Source organism: Chiloscyllium plagiosum, unplaced genomic scaffold (assembly GCF_037043375.1).
Source record: "Chiloscyllium plagiosum isolate Xiang-an unplaced genomic scaffold, Cpla_swu_hap1 HiC_scaffold_24, whole genome shotgun sequence".
In the NCBI taxonomy this organism is placed as follows: Eukaryota; Metazoa; Chordata; class Chondrichthyes; order Orectolobiformes; family Hemiscylliidae; genus Chiloscyllium; species Chiloscyllium plagiosum.
In genome coordinates, this window is record NW_028270162.1 from 26,460,928 (window position 1) to 26,478,628 (window position 17,701).

The 17,701-nt window shown below is 38.7% G+C and overlaps 2 protein-coding genes across 5 annotated transcripts in view; one reads left to right on the top strand and one right to left on the bottom strand.

The window, feature by feature from the left end:
* Positions 1–2,140: 2,140 nt before the first annotated feature.
* LOC122562627 (uncharacterized) lies at positions 2,141–7,353 on the bottom strand. Its single transcript, XM_043715629.2, has 3 exons — positions 6,313–7,353; positions 5,622–5,746; positions 2,141–4,699 (listed from the first exon to the last, which is right to left on the bottom strand). Exons 1-3 carry the CDS (start codon positions 7,351–7,353, stop codon positions 2,680–2,682), a joined length of 3,186 nt encoding a protein of 1,061 aa, XP_043571564.2. The 3' UTR covers positions 2,141–2,679.
* Positions 7,354–13,439: 6,086 nt separating this feature from the next.
* LOC122562628 (uncharacterized) overlaps positions 13,440–17,701 on the top strand; it is a 44,856-nt gene continuing 40,594 nt past the window's right edge. For 3 of the 4 annotated variants that reach the window (XM_043715630.2, XM_087999992.1, XM_043715632.2), the window contains exon 1: positions 13,440–13,597. In XM_043715630.2, coding sequence (XP_043571565.1) covers positions 13,583–13,597 — 15 coding nt within the window. In that variant the 5' untranslated portion in view covers positions 13,440–13,582. Of the gene's footprint in view, positions 13,598–13,621; positions 13,724–17,701 lie in introns of those variants that run through there. The other variant, XM_043715631.2, reaches the window with a different exon arrangement.

Here is a 17,701-nt window from a genome sequence, read left to right on the forward strand (position 1 = left end):
AATTAGCAACTATTACCAACCAATTAACTTACAGTTGCCATTCTTTGATTTTTACTGGGCATCCAATCCTGAGCTTCAGTTTAATCTGTTAAAAGATTTTACAAATTGTGAACCAAAAAAAAAATCCAAAGACAGTTCTTCCCCACTGTACTGAATTCCTATTCTGCTCCAAAATCCCAGAAACACACTCACTCAGTCTGTGCATCAGTTTGGATGTAATATCTTTCAACTGCTCATGCAAAGCTTACTATTGCTACTCTCACAGATATCAGAGCTGTCTGAATTTGTCAGGTCTTCAAGTGCTTTGAGGTAAAAGGGCAGACAGCTATCAACAGCAGAAAATTGAGTACGAGCTAGAAACCTCTCAGAAAAGCAAATAATGAACTCTGGATATGGGAAAATGCTGTGGTAGAATGTAGTCGTCTGTTGAGTTTGAAGTCAGAATGGACAAGACTAAATTAAAGTGTACAATACATTTCCCTTTATTAAGGTTGACTTGGAAGTAATTAATGCTGACATTTGTTGTCCAAAATGGAGAAATATTCCAAAATCTTTTACTAAAACTTCATCCAATGGATATCAATATATTTATAGATTGAATGAGTCACACAAAAGCAAACCCTGGTGTGGACTGATTGTTATAATCTCACCAAGCTTACACTAAGTTATATTGTGCTGGGCTACGATATTCACCAACAATGTTCATCCATGAACAATGGCCTCTGTGTACTGATACAAGTGCATCAGTGCCTACAGATCAATATTTCAGTAAGGCACAAAAGCTTCACAAGAAGAGGAGAAAAACTGGCAAAAAAATTCAAATCTTTTTTGTTCATTAATTAACTTTTCAAATGCACAAATGAATCACAATATACCCACAATGCTCCCAAGTTTACATAATTATTTCAGTGGTATTTTGGAGAATGAAGCTTTCTTTGGTGTTGGCAATAATGGTATTAATCTAAATGTTATTGTTTATCTCTGTCCTTAGGATTAATATTCTTGCATTGTAAATTATACTTGCTGTTTAGTTTCATCAAATACACATGCTATTTTAAATGCTACTTTTTGCACTCCCGTTAATTTTTCATTAGTTTCATATCTAAAGCCAACACTTTCCAGGCCATGGTTCAGCAAGTATAAAAGGCTCTTGGACTTTTCCTAAAATGTTAATTCCTTAATATAAACTAAACAGTGACTATTGGTAATCAGTCAAATGTTATCTGCCAGAACTCACTTCAGACTTAGTCTCACAGTATGGGAGATTGAAAACGCAGCTTTGTCCCTTTCTGATACTAATTATAACACAACACAATAAACTTAAGACAGAACAGGTTTCAAGTCAGGAAACTATTTACATCTTGTATCACAATGTCACAATACATTTATCCACTGATGCTCTTGGTACACAAGCAGCATATTTTTAGTTCAGCCAGATCTGTGACTGAGAGATTGTAATTTGATAGCTGTCCTGTTGTTCAAATATTGCTATAATATTTATGTTTAATTTTACATACATATTCAAATGCCAATTAGGTAAAGTTACTTCATTGATGTTTAGCTAGATCATATCTTGGGGAAAGATTGTTTCTTTTAGATCTGTGAAACTTATAAGAAAAATAAGATTTGCCTGAATTATTTAACAACCTAGTGAATCTCCTAAGTCCTTATTCATGGTTTATCTCAGTGTAGTGTTTGCTCTACTGTGCTGAGATCTGCCGGCTCTGGAGTAGATTAGAGTTACAAACTATATGATCATTCAATTCTTCTTCCAGTTTGCAGCAATACAGGCAGGACCATTACTGTGAGTGTTACCTATTAGCTTAAATAGACTGAAGTGTGACAACTGAAGCCTTTAATATATTGTAAATTCACACCAGCCAAGCAAATTATTTTCCACAAGATTGTCTGACTTTCACATTTGTTTAAATATTACCATATTTTGTATGTACTGTCAGCACATTACTTTCCCTTCTCCCTCCTTTTAATGGGGTACATCACTTTCACATATGATGATTCTAATCGAATTGTGATGCTTTGCCCAATACTTGTTACAAAGAAAAAGAATTGTTCCTGACAAAAACACAAATACTGTACATGCTCGATCTTAAGAAAATATGTTCCTAGAACAAAATTGCTGTTTATTTAAAAAAAATGCAATTGTTTATTGTGTTATCATTATACATATTTTTAATTATGTCAATATGCATTGGTAGTCATACATACTTCAGAGGCACATTGTATCTGTTAAGCTCTTTATTTATATATTGCACATTGTGATAATTGACAGTTGTTTGGTGCACATTTTAGATGGAGGATGTGTTTTATCTTCATGACTGTTGTGTTAATTGATTAACATAAATCAGCAAATAAACTTTATCTTTAGGTGATATACCTCATATGATCAGTCATGTTAAATGCACTTATTACTGAGGCAGGATAATGATTCACACTCTTCAAGTGCAAGTGCTTAGCATTCAGCATACATCACATTCTGCTCTATAAGTTACCATAATGCATTTGACTGCCTCTTTTGTGAATACCTATTGCTTACCTGACCCTTGTATCATAACAAGGTACAATATTATCATAACCACTTTTTCATATTATTCACTTCTTTCCTTGAGCTAGCATTTCTTTGGTGATTCTTTTGTCTCCACAATACAATCGTTCTGCCTTTTATTCCTCTGCTTTTTTAGTTTTGTCTGTTGATTTTGTCTCTTCTTTAGTCCTGGAAGACTTTTCTGACTTTCCCTCTTTGTCGTCTTTAACTTGTGTTTCTTCCTTAACTTCAGATACTTTTGCCTTTACAGATTCCTTACTAATTTGTTCTTTTACTGCTTCTTTGTCTTTTTGAATGTTAGTTGATTCTGGGGCAGATTTCTTCACTTCTGTTTTTTTTACTGTTTCTGTTACTTCATCCTTTGTTTCTTTTTTACTCTCTTTTCTTTGATCGGTTACTTCGTCTTTAGCTTCTGTTTTCTCAGCTTCCTTTACTTTTGTTGTGGGATCTGGTGTAGGAGGTTCTACTTTTGTACTTTTCTTTGATTCTTCTTTTGATGGTTCTGTTTTTTCGATCTTCACTTGAGGCATAGACTCTGGTACAGAAGTGCCTTTCTTTTCTTTAACTTCATCTTTAGGCTCTGGTTTTGTTTCTTTCTTTTCCACAGCTTTAGGCACTGGTTTCATCTCTTTCTTTTCCTCAGCTTTGGGCTCTGGTTTCACCTCTTTCTTTTCCTCAGCTTTGGGCTCTGGTTTTGTCTCTTTCTTTTCCTCAGCTTTGGGCTCTGGTTTTGTCTCTTTCTTTTCCTCAGCTTTATGCACTGGTTTCACCTCTTTCTTTTCCTCAGTTTTGGGCTCTGGTTTTGTCTCTTTCTTTTCCACAGCTTTGGGCTCTGGTTTTGTCTCTTTCTTTTCCTCAGCTTTGGGCTCTGGTTTTGTCTCTTTCTTTTCCTCAGCTTTGGGCTCTGGTTTCGTCTCTTTCTTTTCCTCAGCTTTAGGCACTGGTTTCACCTCTTTCTTTTCCTCAGCTTTGGGCTCTGGTTTCACCTCTTTCTTTTCCTCAGCTTTGGGCTCTGGTTTTGTCTCTTTCTTTTCCTCAGCTTTGGGCTCTGGTTTTGTCTCTTTCTTTTCCTCAGCTTTGGGCTCTGGCTTCAACTCTTTCTTTTCCTCAGCTTTGGGCTCTGGTTTTGTCTCTTTCTTTTCCTCAGCTTTGGGCTCTGGTTTCACCTCTTTCTTTTCCTCAGCTTTGGGCTCTGGTTTTGTCTCTTTCTTTTCCTCAGCTTTGGGCTCTGGTTTTGTCTCTTTCTTTTCCTCAGCTTTGGGCTCTGGTTTCACCTCTTTCTTTTCCTCAGCTTTGGGCTCTGGTTTTGTCTCTTTCTCTTCCTCAGCTTTGGGTTTTGGTTTCACCTCTTTCTTTTCCTCAGCTTTGGGCTCTGGTTTCACCTCTTTCTTTTCTTCAGGTTTGGGCTCTGGTTTCACCTCTTTCTTTTCCTCAGGTTTGGGCTCTGGTTTTGTATCTTTCTTTTCTTCATCCTTATGTTTTGGTTTTGCTTCTTTTTCTTTTTCAACGTCATCTAATTTAGAAGGTTCCTTGGCCACTTTTTCCTTTTCTACTTTTGGTTCTTTAGGTTCTGCCTCCTCTTCTGTTTTGTCTTTCTCCTTATCTTCTTTAACTTTTGGAGTAGGTTCAACAGGTTTAATTTTGTCTGCTGGTTCCTTTTGGTCTTTGGTAGAATCTGCTTCTTGCTTTTTCTTTGGTTGCTCCTTTTCGTCTTCTTCCTCTACTATTTTTTCTTTCTCTTTGACAATTACAGTTGATTTTGCTTTATCCTCTTCAACTTCTTCAGTCGTTGTGTCTTTCTCTTTCACAGCTTCTTCATCAGATTTTGTTTCTTCGTCACTCTTCTCTGCTTTTTCAGCCTCTTCCTCTGCTGCTCCTTCAGATTCTGCCTTTTCATCATCCTTTGAAGCTTTCTCCTCATCTTCCTTTCCTTCTTCAGCCTTTTCTGTTTCTTTGATTGTTTCTTCAGTCTTTTCATCCATTTGTTCTCCTACAAGATCTTTACCTTTGTCCTCTGGCTTGAGCTTTTCTACAGTCTTGGTTTTAATATGGTTTGGCAATGTAGGAACTTTATGATCTATGTAAGGGTAGGGAGGTGTCCCAATAAACCTTGACTCTTCACCTTCCAGGAGTTTCCTTTCCAAAAGAAAGTAACAATGATTATTATTAATAATAAAGTTGCCTGCAAATTAAATGTTCTGTTCCTTTGTCATCAAAAACATTGTTTGCTCATTACAGTTAAAAGACAAGGAGTACTCAACACAAAGCAAATGTTGGAAAATTCTAGGAATACACTGTAGATGGGCGTCTGAAACAAAACAGGTTCAAACTAATCCATCACATCTTCCTAACTCACCTTTTAGTTATTTCTAGTTTTGTTTTCATTCAATATCATTTTTCATTCAAATTCAATTTATTATTTGTCTACCTTTCTTTTCTGATGCTTCCCGATTAGGTTTCCAAAATTTGGAAAACTAGCGACTATTATGTAATGTCCATTCTACATATCTATTATTGCACCAAACTAACGTTATAATTACTACATTATTTAAGGCACAATTGCCTAGTGTGTATATATTTTAGGAGTCAGAGCTGCACAGCATGGAAACAGACCCTTCAGTCCAACTCGTCCATGCCAACCAGATATCCTTAATTAATCTAGTCCCATTTGCCAGGATTTGACCTGTATCCTCCAAACCCTTCCTATTCACATTCCCATGCAGATGCCTTTGTTTTGGACTCCCCTACCTGGAGAATGAGACTTCAGCTGTCACCCTATCCATGCCTCTCATGATTTTGTAAACCTCTATAACATCACCCCTCAGTCTCAGAGTTGAGATGACTTGTCCCGGACACACACTTTCTCCCTTCCTTTATTTGTCCTCAGTATCTTGAATCTTTGTATCAGCTGGCCTATACCTAAATCCATAGAAACATTTTATATATATATTGTGAGCCATTGCCTTATTGTCGGTTCCTTTGACATTTAGACCAATTTCTCTCAAACTCGCTCGTGTAACTTCAATTTGCACTGGACATATCCACACACCAGATTTACCTGTAGGCTGCAATTTCGATATCCAAAGCCATTTTAACATTGAGCAAATCTTGGTATTCCCTGAGTTGCGCGGCCATTTCCCACTTTATGTTCCTCAATTCGTTTTCCAGTTGCTGGGCCGCTTCCTAGAACGATAAACACGTTTAACAGAAACGAATCGTTAGGCGCATCGAAACCTTTCAAATGTTGTGAAATCTGAGGCTGGATGAACGTGAACACTTGGGAACTTAAGTTTTTTAAAAAAAAACGCGATTCCGTGTGAGATATGAAAGTTTAATTAAAAGTTTAAAAAATTCACACACAACACCAGGTTATAGTCCAACGGGTTTATCTGTAAGCACTAGCTTTAGGAGCGCTGCTCCTTCATCAGGAGTTGTGTGATTTTTAAAACTTTGTCCAACGCCAGCACCTCCAGGTCAAAGTTTACTTTGATGCTAAACAGCACAACCCAAGTACTTTCCCAAGACCAATTCTAAAGGTTTGACGACCTTAAGAAAAAACGCAATTCCATGTGAGGCGTTGTAAAGTTTAACGAATTTTATTGCTAATAAATATATTTACAAAAACAAAGTTTAACGAATTTAAATAGATTTATTTCATTGCAAGAAAATAAAATGAATAAAACTTCCTTTTTTTCCGAAATGCTTGTGGTGGGCGGGAGGATTTGGGTCACTGAAGATGCAATGCCTACCTGGTAGGTGGAGAGGTCTGCATTGTGCCTGTCCTCCATCTCGTACATCTGCCTCTCCAGGGAGTCTTTGGTTCCTTTCAGGGTCTCCAGCTCGGTGTTCTTGGACTGCAGGTGCCTGCGATACTCCAGGATTTCGTCCTGCGCCGCGTGGATGGCGTCCGTGTTGACCTTGGCGGCCTGGTTGAGCTTCTCCAGCTTGACCCTGAAGACCTCCTCGGTCTGGCTGGTGGTGGGGACGGCCTGGCCCTCCATCTGGGCGCGGATCTCGCGCAGGGCGGCGGTGATGTCCGACTTGAGCGAGTCCCTGACCTCCAGGGTGACCGGCGAGCCCTGGATCTGACTCAGCAGCTCGCGCACCTCGTCCTGGTGGCCGGCGCGCATGGCGGACGCCTCGTCGCTGAGGAACTGCAGCCGCTTGGACAGCTCGAGCTTCAGCAGGCCGGCGTCCTCGGTGTGCTTGGCCAGCGCGCGGACGCTGGCGTCGATCTCCTCGCGCAGGCGGCTCTCGTCCTCGTGCCGCTGCCGGATGTGCTGGATGTCCTCCTCCAGGTGCTCCTGCTCGAGCTGCAGCTGCGCCTTGTCGTGGCTGACCTGCGCCACCAGGGTGCGGAGGTCCCGGATTTCCCGCTCGTACAGCTCCCCGATGGCGGAGCGGCCCGCCTGCTGCTGCCTCAGCGACGCCGCCTCGGCCTCCAGGTTCTTGTTCTGCAGCTCCAGGCTCCTCACCTTGTCGATGTAGGTGGCGAAGCGGTCGTTCAGGGCCTGCAGCAGCTCCTTCTCGTTGCGCGCCCGCGCCTCGCCGTTCAGGAGCGCCGTCTCGCCCAGGCTGTCGCCGGAGACGGTCACCTGCGAGCCGAAGCCGCCCGCCGCCGCCCGTTTGGAGGACGGCGCCGAGCCCACGCTGCGGGACCAGCTGTGCGAGTAGAAGCCGCTGCTGGAGAGCGAGGCCGGGGAGCGGGAGGTGGCCAAACGGGCCGCATCTCCCCCCAGCGCCCTGCGGTAAGAGCTGGCGCTGAGCATGGTGTCCAGGCTGTAACTCATCGCACCGCGGGAAGGGCTCGCACTGCAGTGGCACACGGAGGGAGGAGGCTGCGCCTTTTATACGCCGCAGAATGTGCGAAGTTGGCAGGAACCGTATTCCAGCGACGTCTCAACTCGCCAATCTGCTGAAGATGCCTCTCCAGTAACCTCCACACCCCATCTCCTTTGTATCGACATGTAACTACCTTAACCAGACCAGGTTACACTCACTTCTACCGACAGACAAAGGTAGCTACACAAATTCCGATTAAAATTCTCCCCCACCCCATCCCAATTGCATGCAACTGCAGATCTGGGAATTTCATTATTTTCTGATAATCATGTGAAAACGTGACCGTCAGTCTGGGTCAGGTTTAGTGATATTGCTGGTGACCAAAATAAAAGATTCGTTCGCTGTTAATGCACGTTTTGTTCTGATGTTTCAATATATTCCGCATCGCCATTAATTATTCAACTTTTAAATGTACTACCACACCAACTCTGATGAATTGAAGCCATTGTAAAATAGTTGTATAATGTACCACAATGTGCATGCATGTATTAGCGCTTGTAAAAGTTTATGCCACTCGTTTGAAAGATTTCAGCTCTCTCATCAATATTATGTCACATGCCATGGGGGACATTAGTATCCTGTAGTTTTTATTAAAAAAAATTTCTGCGACACAGGCAAACAAAAAGCGTATCGCAAACTCGCGCACGAAAGTTTTGGGTTTCTTGCAAAACCGAGTGAATTTTCAGCACCGTACTTCCGAGACAGCGCCTTCCGCATTGTCGTCGTGTACGAAGGCGTGGCTTTCTTTTGCAAAGTGAGAGATCTAGCAGGCTGTCTGAAGCTTGATCATTAAATATATCAAGACTTGTAGAATTAAAATAAAACGGAAATTGCATTTTTGTTTTAAATTACAATCATATCAAAAGCGGGATGAATCTGGTCACTGTCAGAGAAGCCATCATAATTGTGCAAGTTAGTCATGTCACTAAACCAAACGGTGCTGCCAACCGTCAAGAAGTGATCCAATCTTTGGACCGAGCTCTTAACAATACATGAACTCCATCAATGGCAGTCTTACCTAGGAGTGCAATTCATTTTGATCATTGTATAGTGAGCAGTGAACATTATTTATAAATTTATTTAACATGAAAATCCTTCCCATCATTAGCACAGTGGAAGATTCTCCAATCTACTGAAAAGCAATAGAAGCTTTCTCTTACAACTGCGACGCGTTGTTTTTAATTATGCATAACAGAATATATGATGGTATGTTTAAATGCAAACAATAGAGCATCTCAAGGTGCTTCAAAGAGGGGTAAGGGACGCTGGCTTAAAGGGGCAAAGACTAGGAAAAAGTGTTATGTTTCATCTATCAGTTTATTAGCCAGTTTAACAGACGATTTGCTATAGGTATGACATATTGGTCTATATCTAATCATTAAATACCACTGCAGGTATCTGTTCCATTCCCACTATCCCATCTTTTCCACTCAAGGGGTAATGTACCCTGTAGTAATACTTACTCATTTTTTTGCAAATCAATATAGTATACAACGGCTTTCAAAAGTGATTTGCAAAAAAAACTGAAAAACCATGTTTTTTAATTGACCCCAAAAAAGGCCATGCCAGACACAGTTCCAGCCTGGTAACAGAGATAATGTATTATGTTACAGTGTAGCATAAAACACATTACAGACAAAAAGGATGCAATTTGTCTCATTGTGAATCTGTCGTCTCTTTGCTAGGTCAATATAAGAAGTAATTTTACTGCCTTGCTTTCTCACCATGGTCCCTTACGTTCCTCACTTTCAAATTATTATCTACTTTCACTGTGAGATGTGGTGATTTCTGCCTCCTTGTCTCTGCATGGTAAGGCCATGTTGTAACAATTTGTTGTTGTTTTTCTTTAAGCCTCTTTCTGTATGCTTTTAGCGATAATTTTGTATAGATAGCCCTCATTGTGACGCCACGTGAAACAAAATAGTCTTTCCCTAGTCTTTCCCTATTCATCCTATTAAAAATAATAATGTCAGCTTCAAAACTCCTATTAAATCTGATTTTTCCCTGCACAACAATAGTAGTCTGATTCTTTGACTCAAGTCACAACTTCATATTCTTAATTCTGATACAATTCTAGTAAAACTATATTGAGTACTGTCGAGGGTTTTTAAATATTTTCTATGACCAAACACCTAAAACTTAACACACAACATCCTCATGGTGCACGCTGTTATTTTCACCTTAATGTTTTTGTACTCTCTGCCCCGATTTCTAAAACCCACAGTGTTTCTCTTGTTTTTGTTTCCTGTGTTTTGTTTTGACCCAAATCATTTACTTTTTAAAAATTCACTCATGGGACATTTTTTCATGCAGGTAACATAACTGGTTTACATGCAAATAATGAGATACTGGTGTTTCTTCTTATCCATACCAATTTTAAGGATTGCTGAATCATTCTCCAGTTGGGACTTACTACACATTACACCTATTGTTCCAGACCTATGTTAACCAGGTTTTCCTGGATCTAATTTGTGCCATTCTGCACATCGGACCTTTATCTCTTTGCAGTTTCTGCTATGTTATCATGGGTTATGCCTCCAACTACATAGTTATCTGGAACATAAGAAGTTCTAAGCCTGGAGGAGGCAAATTTGAGCCACTACAACACTGCAACTTACCTCATTATGTAGTCCCATGCGTGCTGTATCTTTCTGTTACGGTTCTGATTTTCAGGATTTTCTTTGGTTTATGAAATTAAAATATTTTAGGGCTGTAGCTTTAGTAGGATAGGTGAACGGAACTTGGAATCAAAGACAACAGATTAGCATTTCTGCTTAGATACAAAGCTCATTTTTCCCATTGTCATGGGGAGAAGGATGGAAGAAACTATTTTCAAATCTGGTTTCCTTATAAACACAGGATATCATGGATATATAGCAGTTGCAGTTTATCTTGGGTGGCCTGTAGCCATTTCAGAAGTGGTGAGAGCAAAAGGTAGAAGCAGGGAGAAAGTGAGCGGAAGATCCTGGAGATCAGAGTGGAAGAGTGTGGTGCTGGAAAACCACAGCCGGTCAGGCAGCATCCAAGGACCAGGAGAATCGCCGTTTCGAGCATAAGCTCAAACTCTCCTGCTCCTCGGATGCTGCCTGACTGGCTGTGCTTTTCCAGCACCACACTCGTCGACAAAAGGTAGAAGCAGCCAGGCCTCCAGTTTAAACAGAGAAATTGCTGACTGGTGTTCATCTTGCAGAATGTAGGTGGGAGTTTCTAATCAGTTTGAAGACCAGACCCATGAGAGAAGGCTAGAAGATTTGCTTAGCTTGGAACTAGAAAAGAAATGTACAGAATAACTGTTACCGTGAAACATAGATGTTACCCAGCTGGGAAAAGTAAAATAGGAAACTAAGAGCAATTGGGAACCGATTGCACTAAGAAATGTAATTCTGTCTTTGTGGGAGTTATGCTAAGTAAAAAGGAACTATTTATTCTATAGGTTATAGTGTATATTGTCTACCCAAGGAAATAATCTCTAGTCAATTGATTTTTTTTAATGATTTGCTGCAGTTAAAGTTTTAAAACATGAAATCCTAATGTGCTAGTCTTTCAGTTGGAAATTCAAATGTCTCTTTAAAAGTTAATGGTCTCTTTCAAAATTGTAACAAATGTTGTGGTTTATAATGTAAAACATTGGCATACGGTGCATCCAGACAATAAATTAGAAGCAATGGAGATCCAAAGAGATTTGATGTTCTCGGATATTAAGCATTAAAATGTCATAGAGAGATACAGAAATCATCAGAAAAGTTAGTGCAATGCCAGGCCTTATATTTAGAGAACTAGAAGATAATTAGGCTGAGGTTAGGCTGCAGCTTTGCATTAATCTAGTTAGACTTCTTTTAGAATGCTGTTAACAGTTTCGGTGCTCCGCCTTAATTGATCTTGTAGGAAATGCAATATAGATTTACCAGATACTTTAATCCTAAATGTTAGCTGTGAAGAGATTATAGAAATTTGGGTTATTCCCAGAAGTTAAAAGATCAGGGGAAGATTTGGTTGAAATTTTCAAGATAATAATGGAAACTGATGGGTAGTTGGAAACCATTTCTGCCGGTTTAGTTATCTAAATGCAGGGCAGCCAAGCTTAAAAAATAGATCCAGGCATTTCAAAAGTGAAATTTGGAAACATTTTTTCACGCAAAGGGAGATTGAACATGCCCCTATGTTTTGCAAACAACAGCTGACTTTAAATCGAAGATTGACTGAGTTATATTATCTAAGGGTTCTTGATATGGTGCAAAGATGCATGTATAAAATAAGGTCAGCTATGCTATTACTGAAAGCAGAATTGGCTAAAGTTGTCTCTGTGTTCTGAAGTGTTTGCAGAACGTTTTAAATATATCATAGATGTTCCCGTTAATATTCCTTAAATCAACTGTGTGCAATGTGCCTGTGCAAGTGTTTTAAATGACAATAATGAAGTAAACAGTCCCGACAAAAAGCATCCATATCTTGATTAGATCCAATAAATGTTTCACTCCACTCCAGTGTCTTTTGGTAAACCCGTTTAAGTTCAAAACATAATCGAGATATAAGCAAAGCCCATGAGTTAGTCAGTGGTTTGACTAAGTATCACGATTAACTCTGTTCCAAATTTTCCATATGTTTGGATTTCTGATAGTTTTTCATACATTGATTCATCTAGAAATAAAATTGTTTCTTTTACAAACCATTCCTGCTTAATAAAATCCGTCCAGACTGATTAAATATATAAATTCGTTGATGCCTGACAAAATATTCAGATGCTTAAAATGAATTTAATGGATCAATGTCAGTTTTTTTTTTAACTTGAAGTTTCAGCCCTCTTCAGCAAACCGTTGCCACCTCCAAAAAAATAGCTGTAGGAAACCAACGATTTTCTTTCGATGACAAAACCTATGTCAGGACCAGTGATTGCAGAATCCCTATAATATCAACTAATTTCAGCAGAGATTGTGGCTCCTTCTCGGTTATTGCAAGCCGAGAGTGTGGTGCTGGAAAAGCACAGCAGGTCAGGCAGCATCCGAGGAGCAGGAGCAAGAACCCTTAATCGGGAATGAGTTATTGCAAGTTATTGCAATCAACATATGAACATAACGACAAAAACGAAAGGGTTATGGCCAAAAAAAACTTCCTCGATTTTACTTCCATCTTCTAATTGCTTTACATTTTATGTTTACATTGAAATATTAATATAGTTCTACAAAGCTACTTTCATAACTAACCCTGTTTAAAGATCTCTATTGTTTACTCTCGCTGGCAATCTATTCCAAATGTTCAGATAGAATATTTTGTTTCTTTTAAAAATCTAATCACGTTCTTATCTACAATTCATACACAAAAATAATTTTAGTCATCAAACTTAACGATCAGATTCTCTTCCATTTATATTAAGGTTAATGGAATTTTAAATTAAACTCGGATGATGACAAGTGCTAGATTAGATATTATGCCTGGTCTCCGTACTTCCTTTAAAATTATGAAATTGCAAACCTAATTTAGTGCAGGTTCAAATAAAAGAATTTACTGTGCAAAGTGAGTCTTTTATTCATTAGACGTAACTCAATGAAACTATTAAAAGAATATGCAAAATATCATGTACTGAAATTACTTGATTTCCTCTCCCATGTATCACAAAACAACAGATGATTTAAACTTTGATGCGGCAAAACGTCAGTACAATTGATCATTACAAGATCTTTGCATATTGTCTGAAAGTAGATGTCCGAAAATTTTTGATTAATTTCGAAACGTTAAAGCCATTTAGAAACATGTGGTATTTGTTTTTTGAGCGGATGGAGGTCTTGAAAAGATAAACCTCAGATGCTGCGCAAAAAAAGTGGATTCTCTTCTAAATTGTCGCCTCCCAGATGCGGCGTGAAGCTGGCGCAGGGGACGCGCAACTTGGTGTGGTCTCTGAGAGAGCTGAACGCGGCATTCGGCAATTCCCGTTGCCCTTAGTCTGGGGACCCGAAGCCGAGCTCCTCCGAACGTGGCATTCGGCTATTTCCGCCGACGATCTCGGGATCCTTCATGAGCACCCCGAAGTGACGTTAACAGCGTTCGCCATGCTGTTGAAACTGATGACGAGAAGCACATAAAGCAAAAAAACCTTTCAAACCGGTTGTTGTGATGCTGACATATTAACCAATAAAACGCCAAATGGTCGAGCGGGGGACCGGTTAGAATTTGAAGAGGGATATGACAGCTTTCATAGTGAGTACAGTACCTTCTGCAGGCTGACAGTGAAGCAGGCCGCTGCTTCTACTGGGGTTTTCCTAAAATGGCGGTTATCCCCTCCAGCTCCAGTGGGTTTGTTACTTTAACAGAATTATTATAAATGTAGGTGATTTAATTTTAGCTGTCTTGTAAACAAAGTGATCACCCGTTGCGCATCTAGTGTTTATCTCGGAGTACTCAAGTTTGTCAGTTCAAAGAGCACTGATGTGTTTGTATGTTCTTTTTGTGTTAAGTAATTGGCCAAACGGGTGTAGAAATTACTTTTGATCTTCTTGGCCGCTCTAATGCAAAGGTTAATTTTGGTTTAATGTTGAATATGGCAATAAGAATTCCATTAAGTAAGGTGCAAGGCAAGTTCCTCGCAATAAGACCAATTAGACCTAAAAGAGCATAATTCATTTCATTTCTATACACTTTCATCACAAAAAGACCAAGAGAAAAGTGTTTTCTGTTTTGTCTTCCTTAAGAAAACAGATCAAAAATGAGCCATGCTTATGGAATAGAGTTTTACTAGTTGTGTATATTGCAAACTGTTTTCTGGAGTTTTTAAAATAGGGGAGTTCGGATGTTTCTGTTTACACTCCAGTGCAAATTCCCAAGCCTTTCAGTATTCTTACCTCATTATGAGCACCAGTTCTGCTACCTAACCATATATTAGCTATAATTTGGTGTCATGTAAACTTTCATTCTGAGATAAAACTGTTAGATGTCATCATAGCCCATTTGAAGATGATTGCACTACTCCATTATTTTACCAAGTTAAGAATTATGTGTGAACAGTATCTTCCAATTTTATTAAAGCTTTCAAGAATTTTTTTGAAGCTGGATTGTAGTTTTTGATTTTTTTTCCCAGATAATTTCAAAAATGTTGTTGGAAGATATGAGAAAAATGCATAATCAAATTTATAAAATTAAGCTCTTAATGTAGGAATTTTGGAGTTTAGAAACCAAGAAACAGTTCTTTACCCATTTTGCTAAATTATTGCCTCTGACTATAGAATTGTTTTGCGATAAATACAGTTTTCAACACTTTCTGTGTGTTATGTTGCATAAGAAGAAACTTGAAGAAAATTTGAATGTAATTACTATGAAAAAGTTTCTCAGTTAACGTTAATGACTCCCCTATCGTCATTATTCTTTTAATCCACAGTAGCAAAAATAAATTGAGTGTTCTGGAATACAATGTATGTAGAATCCAAATGCTTAAAGTATTAATTGGGGACCTTACCTTGATAGTTAACCTCATCTGATTTTAAATATGTAAGCATTTATATTGGCATGAAATAGTTTTGTTTTACTTTGCCACAACAAAGTGATTATTGATAATACAGTTGGTCTGCAATAGTGATAATGGTGTGATAGCGATTCCCAAAAAATCTGGTTGTGTACTGCACTCTTAACATTGTCATGGTTTTGACTAATTGTTGTTCGTATTAATAGTTGGGGTTAGGAGTTAGTGATTAGGGCTAAGATTAGACACTGTTTTGGCATGATCATTGTCAATTGATATGCCGATATGTGTTTTAGACATTACTTCTGTTTTGGTACTTGAAATATAAAGGGTGTATTTTAGTAATGCAATTTTTATTTTTTATTGCGAAGTAATATCTTTTATGTTCAAAGTTTTATTGACTTCACAATGCAGCAGACATAACTAGGTAACACCACTGTCTCGTCAGGAGAGGGTGATGCCCTTCTGTTTATTCATTGGCTAATAGATATTTAGAGCATAGGAGAGGCTTCTAGTATCTGTGTGGTCAACAAAGATCCAACTACACTAATCCTGTTTTCCAGCTCTTGTTCCATAATTCTGGAGGCTGCTGCAGTGCAAGTGAATATATAAATTGGACTAGATGTTGTGACAGTTTCTGGCAGGGAGTTACAGGCTCTGAGTGAAAATAATTCTCCTCCACTCTCCTCTCTGCTTTCTACCTCTTAACTTCAATTGCTGCTTCCTGGTTCGTAGCCCTTTTACAAATGGAAAAAAATGCTTTCTATCCACCGTATCAATGCCTCTCATAATCTTGTACACATATAACAGCGCCCGTCTCAACCTTCGTTGTTCTGTGGAAAACAACTCCAGTCTAGCCTGCATCATGTGCAAAACATCTGATGTTAGTTCTGGAGCTGGGCAGTTGCAGAACAGCGTGGGTAATTTTAATTTTGGATGTTTAAATATTTTACAGAAGTATTAAAAAAAAAAACAAAAGAATTGCAGATACTGGAAATGGAAAACAAAAATTACTGGAAAACCTCGAAGTCTGTGATGAGAAATCAGAGTCAATGTTTTGGTTCCAGTGATCCTGCTGAGCTTTTCTGGCAATTTTTTTCATTTCCAGCATCTGCAGTTCTTTTGGGTTTTTTTAAAGTAAGATACTTACATCTTAAGCTAAACAGTTTATGTTTCTGTACAAAAACAGAAACTGCTGGAAAATCTAAGCAAGTCTGTTAAGAGAAATCAGAGTTAATGTTTTGGGTCCAGTAACCCTGCTGAGCTTTAATTTTTGAACAGAAATATAAACTGTTTAGCTTAAGATGTAAGTATCTTACTTTTGACTTCATATAATCCTTCCTGTCATCCTAAAAGCACATCTTGTTTCCTTTCCTCACCAGCCCTTCACCTCCCTCCTTCCAAATATTTCACATTCTGGTTGTTGTGCTTGGGATATTTTCTTTTAAGTGCAATTTATAAATGTAGTTTTATGAAAAGTGGACAAACCAACTGAGTGCTCTATATTATAACTGGCAGATTTCACCTGAAGCAGAGAGCTGTGCTGTGCAATAAGGCATTAATTGGAATATTTTGTATGATAAGTATGAATTTTTAAAATGAATGTTAGAATGAACTTGCAATAAGTTAATTTTTTGAGCTGTATTGTTCTGTTTGTACTTTGTAAAGATTGAGGAACTACGAATGAGAAAACTACAAATGATAACTTAGTTGTCTATGGTTTGTATAATTGTATTTGAATAAGGCAGCCGATAACATTCATGTTTGAGTAGCTGACTCTCGCTGATATTTTCTAATGCACTTAGCTTTCAGAGATACATTCCTTCCAAAATACAATGCAATACAATGTATTAACAGGGTAGCTTAGCCCACCTTGGTTCCTAAATTAATAAACATTTTTTTAAATTGATTTGTTGGCTAGCCAGCATTTATTACCTATCCCATTATTATTATCAAACAGATTCTGCATATATCTTGATGATGGCTGGCACAATCTCAGTATCACCTTCATTTCTCTGGATTTTAATGTCTCTATGGGTGTCTCATACTGAATTTCTGATATTCCGTGTAGGATGAACTATATTTTCTCTAAATAGATATGGGAAAGGCAAAGTCATTGTCTTTGGTGCCAGGGTTTGTAGAAACGACCTATCCCAACCTCATTTTACTCTTTAGATACTGCCTGAGACTGTTCACAGCCTCTCTGTCTTAATTAACCTGAATTAAGTTACAAATGATAAATTCTTTTTGCTACTAGTGCCACGTACTTTCACCTTTGTAACATCGCCCATTCCTGTCTCAGCTTGGTCACATTTCCAACTCCTCAGAAACTGAAGTAATGCATGTCTAAATTCAACAAGACGAAAATAAATCCAGACTTGGATTGATAAATGGCCGACAATCCAAATACTTTGGCAACAAGACCATGTAAGAGGCTGGCAGTTCTGTGGCTTGTAAATCACCTCCTCTTTTCCCCCAAATCTGTCCATAGTTTACAAAGCTCAACATAAGTATATGAATAAATGCTCTGCACTTGTTTGGATGAGTGCAGTTCCAACATCACTCAAAGCTTGACATCATCTATGGCAGTGTATATTCTGAAGGGCAATTAGCGATGAACGACAACTGGTGCACTCATGATGCCCACACTCTTTAGAATGAAGGAAAAAAGGCTAGTCTGCTGAAACTCTCATCCATGCTTTTTGCTATATTAAACTCAATGCCTCTTGAGCCCAATGTTTGTTTGCCTGGTAGTCCACTTGACACCATCTGTACCCTCATTCAATACCCTGCTGCTCATATCTTAATTAGCATTAAATCTTGTTCGTCCTTAATCATGTACTCTCTCT